Below are 7,685 nucleotides of genomic sequence, written 5' to 3'. Positions count from 1 at the left end.
CAATTAATTTGCCAGTACAATTGTATAATTCGCGTATTTTGTATAATTGAGTAATACAAAATCTGAAAATATACAAATATGATAAAACTCAAAAGAATGAATTGATACAAAATAAAAGTATGAGCTTTAAATAATATACAAACTTTATCAGGAAATTATATTATATAAATTATATAATACAAAATTCAAAAACTACATGTTTATACAAACTTTAAAAAGTTATACAAAAAAGACTGAATGTATATGGTGATAAAACTAAAAACCAATCATCGTCATATACAAATTACAAATCAAATGGTTAGTTGTGAATTATACAGTGTGGCGAATTATACAAATGTGACTGATTATATAAACTCGAAGCAAGCCCACGTAATTAATGGTTAATGTTCGTCACGAGTAATAATTATGGCAAACTATAACTATGATGACTAATTAAGTAGTATAAGTTTGCTTAACCGCGTAATTTTTCTCAAATATAATTATGCTTCATAAATATAATTTGCATATTTATGGGTTGTAGTTACAGTTTGAGCTATCTCGTTTGTATAACGTGTGAATTGTACAAACTCAAAACCTCAACACACGTAATTATAACTAAATGTTGCGTGAGTGGTAACCTAAAACCGAACCGAGGAAAAAAATTAATCATAAAAATATGCACGCCCAGTGGGACTCGAACCCACAATCGCTTGATTAGAAGTCAAGCGCCTTATCCATTAGGCCATGGGCGCTTATTGTTTAAGATAAACATTTAAAATTATTTATTGTTTTATCTGGAAGGAAAACCAAAAAAAATTGTTCGAGCTTATACCATGGATTTAAGGTTCTTTTTCTATATTCTATCACCATCTTATACCGATTCCTATGTCTTTTAAAAAAAATTTAGAAGTCTAGAATACAAAATGAAGTTTCTCAGTTTCCTATGTTAAAGGGAGAAAACATGCATTATGAAAAAAGCAAATATTTGAACTTAAAAGAGTAAACTCAAAAAACAAAACAATGAATCCATATTCATTTGGGCACCAGGTTTTGCTTTGATTGAATGAAGACATAAATCTGTCAAAGTAACAGAACATTTTCACCTTGTTGAAACCGTGAGCTATACAAGCAGTGCCTTCGAATCCATGAAAATCATAAAAGAAAAAACACATGAGAACTAAAGAAAACAAGCTTTAAAAGCAAGAGGGTCAAGGTTATCCACAAGTCAACAGCTAAATCCTTCAAAGCAACAAGTTTGATGCTGATATTATGCACAAGAATTTGATTAAGAATTCTGAAGCACATTAGTTTACACCTTATACAAGCATATATCCTGCGAAAAGTTAGTCACCGGAACTCAACCATGACCTTCTAGAAGCATATCAGATTGCATATGTCCTGAAACCTTGCCTCTGAAATGTTGGTGAAAGGAAAAACTTTGAATCTACCAGTATTTGGGCAACTCAAAGTCAGATGTTCCGAGCTCACCAACTTCTGCAGTATGCAATACAAGAATTATTCACCATATACTAGTTAAATTGCAAAAGAATGAAAAATGCATCCAAATTTGAGCTTGATTTGTGCTGGACAGACGTAATAACAACATGAGAGAGCAGGACGAAAAAGGATTATGACTACTAGGAAAGACACCACCTTGAAGAGTAAAGCAAACGATGCCAATAACAAGATGTTCTACTTAAGGAACACTAACAAAGATGAAACGAAAGATAAAAGATGGTCTCTGAGGGTTACTCAAAATTATACTTTGTTCTGGGAAAGTAGTCAATATTAGCCTTACAAATTGCCCTATTCAAAGCATCACCAACGTTTAGACCAAATAATTATATGTCATTGGTAGCGGGGATAGAGGGAGATCTATAAAACTCGAGCCAAGAATCTCCTTACTTAATAAACAACCTAATACAATCACTAATATTTCCACAGCGCTACTCTCAAGAATCTCCCTATACGAACATTTGATCTGTTTCCCATTTCAGTCCATTGATCTTGTATGACGTATAATTTCATATTTACTTTTGCATATCCTATTTGTTCTCCGACAAAAATAACTTTTCCCTTCTTATAATAGAATCAAGTATAACGAGATACCTCACAATGAAATGCCTTGTCAGAGCAGCTCCACCATTTGGATGGAATGCAATCAAAGTAATGACACCAGCTACAGTACTTGTTTATGTCAATGCCATGCAGAACTGCCATTATAATTCCTGCAAGCCTGCATTTGGAGTGACAGCAATTCAACTCATTATCTTAGAAAACTATAACTAACCTAAGTAATAGTTCATGGTGCAATTGGATGCAAAGAAAAATGGAGCAAGAGTAAAACCATAAAAGTATCATACAGAGATAGAACTCACAATAAAGCAAAGATAACAAGAGCAGCACCCCTCTGAACAGGCTTGTCCAAACTCTTCCTACATTTGACAATGTCCTTGGCATCAAATTCAAATAAGCCTCCCTTATTTCGAGCTAGTTTCTCTTGTTGAGGCTTGAACAAGAGCACAAACCCCAGAAGGAATCCTGACATAAATCCTCCGATATTCGCAAAATTATTGATGTAAGGTATCAGTCCGAGGACAAGATTAGTCATCAAGATTGTCATGGTAGCCACAAGCCCTGCAAACTGCAATGAAAGTAGGGAGATGACATTCTATACTATTTGACAGCTGAGACGAGAGGGGAAAAACCCACAAGACCTCAGGACCTTATTGGTGTAAGATTTCCAATTCCTGATGAGGCCAGAGAGCAGTGTACCAAGCAATCCAACCAATGCACCAGAGGAACAAACTGATGGCCGATCTTGAACAAAAAGTGAAGCAACTAGACTACCAGTAATAGCTGAGAGTATGTAGATAACTCCAATCCTAACTGCAGAAATAGGAGCTTCAATCAAAGATTCAATAAACAACTTTCTCAATGAAAGACCATATTACAAGAATATTCTTACATGATCCGAATTCTTGCTCTAAGTGAAGTCCCACAAAGATTACTGAGGACAAGTTAATGATCAGATGGAAAAGCCCTGCATGCAACCAAGGGCTTGTGAAGATACGCCTGAGTTGTTGATTATTAGTCAACAATGTCTTCTGAAGTGCTCCAATTTCTTCTAACCTACATTGGCAAAATATTTCATATCTGTTATTGGCAGCAGAACTTACTCAACATAATATCATGTGCAAGACACAGTGTACAGCTCCATAGTTCTTTGATACACAGATGGAAAAATAACATGTTTATATTAACATATAGAACAATATGCCTTAGTAAATAACCTCAAAGTAACTGGTACTGCAATTTTCAAGGCAGATAGGAAAAAGCAGGTAATGTTTAACTTGTTTGAGAGAGATCTAGAGATCAATATGTTAGCGAACGTGGAACGTGGATTAATTGATTCTCTATGGCCTGAAGAACTGCCATATGGAGAAGCCAGAGGTTCCATAAAGAACCAAGAAATATTTCAGAAACAGTTCATCACATATGTATATATGCAAAGTGCTTGTATACTTTATGCAATAAAATTTTAGGATTCTGAAATCAGTTAGATCCATAAGAGTATACAAGACTAGCCTTCAGTAAAGTACCGATTGCCGCCATAAACTACATTTTCAGGAGATAAGAATCAATATACTTTTCAATCAAACATCGTAGCCACAACGACAAGTATACAAACTCAAATTCAAGCAACAATTCATATAGATAGCAACGTTTTCTCCTCAAATTTCATAAAGCAGTCCAAATCCATAATATGCCGAAAATCAGTCACAGTTCAAACGATGTATTGAAATAGTGAAAGAGAAGAAGGAACTGACGTAGAAGCAGAAGGACCGAGCAGAGGATTCTCGTAAAGAGGCTGAAAAGAGAACCTACGGAGAGGTTTTAGAGCACAATCTCCATAAGAATTCTCCCAACAGTCGTTAACAATCATTGTTACAGTAAAAGCGCCCAAGTGAAGGATCACAAAGAGAGAAATGATCCATGTGTTTGCTCTCTTCTGAGACAATGGCCTAAAGAAGGGGAATGGAACTCTCTCATCAGCAGTCATCTCAGTGGAGAATGTCGACGCCATTGAAGCACATTGTTGCTTGATTTCAACCTGAGCTTGGGATTTCGAACCGTCTGCCATTATTTTGTTTAGTTTTACAAATTACACAGTTGCTCGAATTGAACTTGACAAGTTGGGGATGATCAATCCATGTGACTTTTGAGGGGGGGGGGGGTTGTTTATTGGCGGGAAGAATGGCCAACAAGAGGGAAAAAAGAGGGTTGATTTCGTCTATTTTTATTTGTCATGTTCCATTTTTCTAAAAGTAATTTGACTAATTTACAAACTTAAATAATATGATATTTCAAACAAAAAAATTTAGATATTTAAAAACTATATGAAAAATATTATAAATTTGCAATATTTTACATATTAATATGAATAAAAAAAAGGAAACTTTCACATATAGCCACTTAAAAATAGTCTAATTACTCTCCGTAGCTATAGTTTGATAATTACAATTCATAACTACATGTTATATGGAGGAAAGAGGCGAGAGAGACTGGGAGAGATATGAGAGGGGCGAGAGAGAGAAGGAAAAAATGGAATAAAGATGAATTGTATATGTATATCGGTTAGATAATTGTATATTATACATATGTATTTGTATATATGGCAAGCGAGAGTGAAAGAGGAAGAAAAGAAGTGAGCGAAACTGGGAGAGGGAGGAGAGAGGCGAGCGAGAGAGGATAGAGAGTCAAAGAGAGGTGAATTGTATATGTATATAATTGTGTATTATACATATACATTTGTATATAGAGTAAGCTAGATTGGGAGAGGGAGGAGACAAGTGAGCGAAAGAGGGGAGAGAGTGGGAGAGAGGTGAATCGTATATGTAAATATAGGTTAAATAAGTGTATATATTATACATATGTATTTGTACATTCTGCGTGAATATGCACATACAAATGTGACTAATTATACAAATTCGAAATCAAACCACGTAATTAATGTATAATGTTAGCCGCGAGTGGTAATTATACCAAACTATAGCTATGATGAGTAATTAAATAGTATAAGTTTGCTTTGTTGCGTAATTTTTCCATAAAAATATATCGTAATATATTAGTCAAAATTTTATAGTTTAACTTTCACAAAGGAAACTATGACAATTAAAAATAGATGAAGGTAATATTTGTTTTGTGGCCTTTGTTTTCTTTTTCTTTTTTTTTGGGTTGAGCCCTATGGTGAACCAATTTATTTTACAAAAATCACCTAAAACTAAAAATTTGGATGGGAACTAGTTATTTTTGGATAACTTATACCACTATGTATATGAGATAATTTATTCTATCACTATGATATAAATGATGGAATAAGTTATTCAAAACATGTCAATCAAATAAGACATCTAAATTTTATCTCAACACTATTTTTTTATTCCATAACTTTTTAGTCTTATCCCTCACATCAAACGAGCCATAACAAAATAGAAGGAGGGTTAGTCTACTGAAATTCAAAAGAGTTCCCCTTTATCAAACTCTAACAAATTAAAATTTATCCAATAGCTCACAATTCAGATCAAGAATAATCATTAAAGGCAAATTACCACACTAACAAAATACAAAACTAAAAATAAATGGAAAAGTTTAAAGAAATATATTTGAAATGTGTATAATGGATGAGAGCAAATTAAGATTAAACACATCTTCACCCTTTTGAGAAAGAAACTAGTGAAAATAAAAAGAGCACGTTTTTAGGAAGAAAAAAATAAAAAATAAGTCAAAAGTTATAAGTGGATATATCTACAGGAACCGGAAAGAATGTTAATTATTCTCTCCATTTACTTGTCACTTTTTTTTAAATAGATTTTCGTTTTTACTTGTTACTTTTGACACTTCAAGAAAAAATAATATTTTTTCACGTTTACCCTCAGCATTAAATACTCTCTTTTTTAAAATCATTTTTCAAGATTTAATACTACACATCATTTAATAGGGATAGTTTGATAAAATATTGATATCAATAATTATTTCTCTTAATGGTGTACCAAATGTAAAAGTAAACGGAGGAAGTAGATGCTAAAAAGTCAAAAACTCTATTAGAAGATATACGTTTTAACATCAACTTTTCATCTATATACATAAACATGGTAATATTAAGCTATCAAATAGGGATTATTCTAACTTAAAATCCAAGACAATTTTAATTTTTCAAATTTCGATCAACTAAATAATTCACCTTTTTATCAAACTCAACAAACTAGAAATTATCAAAATGTGGGGTTAATTTAGTGGTAAGTCGTCTTCAAAGTTTCAATCTGAAAATCAATTATTCGAGTTATACTAAGAGGTAAATTATGAATCACTATTTCTGCGTAAAACCCACAATCAAAACAATTAAGAAGTAAATGTCTTAGTTTCTTTTAATCTCTTAATTAGAAGTGAGGGAATATGTAAAAACACCTCGATAAAGTTTTAATAAAGTTCGAGTCAATGATTCGAAACTTTATCATAGATCTTAATTATGCTATTGTTATCAACAAGAGAAATATGTTAATGTTTTTTAACTGAATTTGGGGCTTTTTGGTTCTTTCGACTTTTGGGGATTTGTAATTTTGGAGGTCTTTCTTTTTGAAGCCTTAAGACACTCGCTTTAGGTAGAGGTGTCAAGTATAGGTTAGTCCATCTCATCCGGGCTAATTCATACAAGCTTTGGCATCTTACGGATCTGATCGAGCTAGCCCATTTTTTACGTGGGTCAAGAAATGGTCGATTCAACCCATAAGTACCTGGGCCACATGCCAGCCCATATTAACGCCTCTAGCTTTAGGGTTGAGCTGCCCTTGCGCCTTGCTTGGTCTTACTATATAATGCAAAGTAATAATTTTTTATTTTGGTCTTGCACCATTTTGTATGATTAATGGAATTTCATTTCACGTTACTATAAAGATTTGGAGTTAATGTTTCAATTTATTTTGTTTTGATTTTTTTGAGCACCACTCTGCATTCAATAACCCCACATCAACTATTTTGAATAACATTTTTTCATTTTGGTTTCTTTGAAAAGAGAAATTAAAAAAGACTGTCTTAAAACTGGTAGATTGATATCAACGTAAAACTTGTTAATTTATGATGAATTCTTATATTTGATAACGTAGATATCATTGTTTTTAAGATGGTCTTAGATCATTTGACACTGATTAAGCTCAGGTACATACAAAGTTGAATACTAAAACATATGACAAACCAATTAATCAAGATACACCACATATTGAATATAATTCAAACACAAATATGTGGTGTATCTATATTATTTATCTGTTAATAATTCTGATTCACGATAGATATTAAGCAGAAACAAACTTAGATACAAGAATATTCAAATTTTTGTTGCTAAAGAAACAATGAAATAAATTTGATTATTTTTATTTTTAGAATTGTCATACAAGAGATACCTAAAAATTATTATAAAAATTATTAAACGAGTGGTTTTCTCCTTAAATTATACATTTCAGTTACGTTGCTTAATTCACCAAACGTTATATTTTATATCTGATTTAAAAGTAATTTGAATACACGTATCTGAAAGCGCCCATTACATATATTTGACGTTCGAATTATGGTAGGAATAATAATATTGAAAACTAATTTAAAGGAAATTAGGTTGCTCCAAAACTAGTAAAATTTGTGTTCTTTAGGAT

At 32.4% G+C, this 7,685-nt stretch overlaps 1 protein-coding gene and 1 non-coding gene across 2 annotated transcripts; both read right to left on the bottom strand.

The window, feature by feature from the left end:
• Positions 1-658: 658 nt before the first annotated feature.
• TRNAR-UCU lies at positions 659-731 on the bottom strand. The gene has a single exon. It is a non-coding gene; the product is annotated as a tRNA-Arg (tRNA).
• A 332-nt stretch (positions 732-1,063) lies between these two features.
• Positions 1,064-4,188, bottom strand: LOC107004259 (RHOMBOID-like protein 8). Its single transcript, XM_015202489.2, has 6 exons — positions 3,810-4,188; positions 2,948-3,111; positions 2,705-2,868; positions 2,358-2,623; positions 2,089-2,215; positions 1,064-1,473 (listed from the first exon to the last, which is right to left on the bottom strand). Exons 1-6 carry the CDS (start codon positions 4,121-4,123, stop codon positions 1,351-1,353), a joined length of 1,158 nt encoding a protein of 385 aa, XP_015057975.1. The 5' UTR covers positions 4,124-4,188; the 3' UTR covers positions 1,064-1,350.
• Positions 4,189-7,685: the final 3,497 nt, after the last annotated feature.

The sequence above is a fragment of the Solanum pennellii genome, chromosome 11 (assembly GCF_001406875.1).
Source record: "Solanum pennellii chromosome 11, SPENNV200".
Taxonomy (NCBI): domain Eukaryota; kingdom Viridiplantae; phylum Streptophyta; class Magnoliopsida; order Solanales; family Solanaceae; genus Solanum; species Solanum pennellii.
The sequence above is the reverse complement of the archived record's forward strand: the minus strand, read 5'-3'. Positions and strand labels throughout refer to the sequence as shown.

Bases quoted from the DNA above. Each gene is read 5' to 3' on its own strand.
- LOC107004259 (XM_015202489.2), bottom strand. From the start codon at position 4,123: ATGGCAGACGGTTCGAAATCCCAAGCTCAGGTTGAAATCAAGCAACAA. The intron at 2,624-2,704 runs GTCCTGAGGTCT...CTTTCATTGCAG, and splicing joins GGAAATCTTACACCAATAAG to TTTGCAGGGCTTGTGGCTAC. The intron at 1,474-2,088 runs GTATCTCGTTAT...TGCATACTGCAG, and splicing joins ACAAGGCATTTCATTGTGAG to AAGTTGGTGAGCTCGGAACA.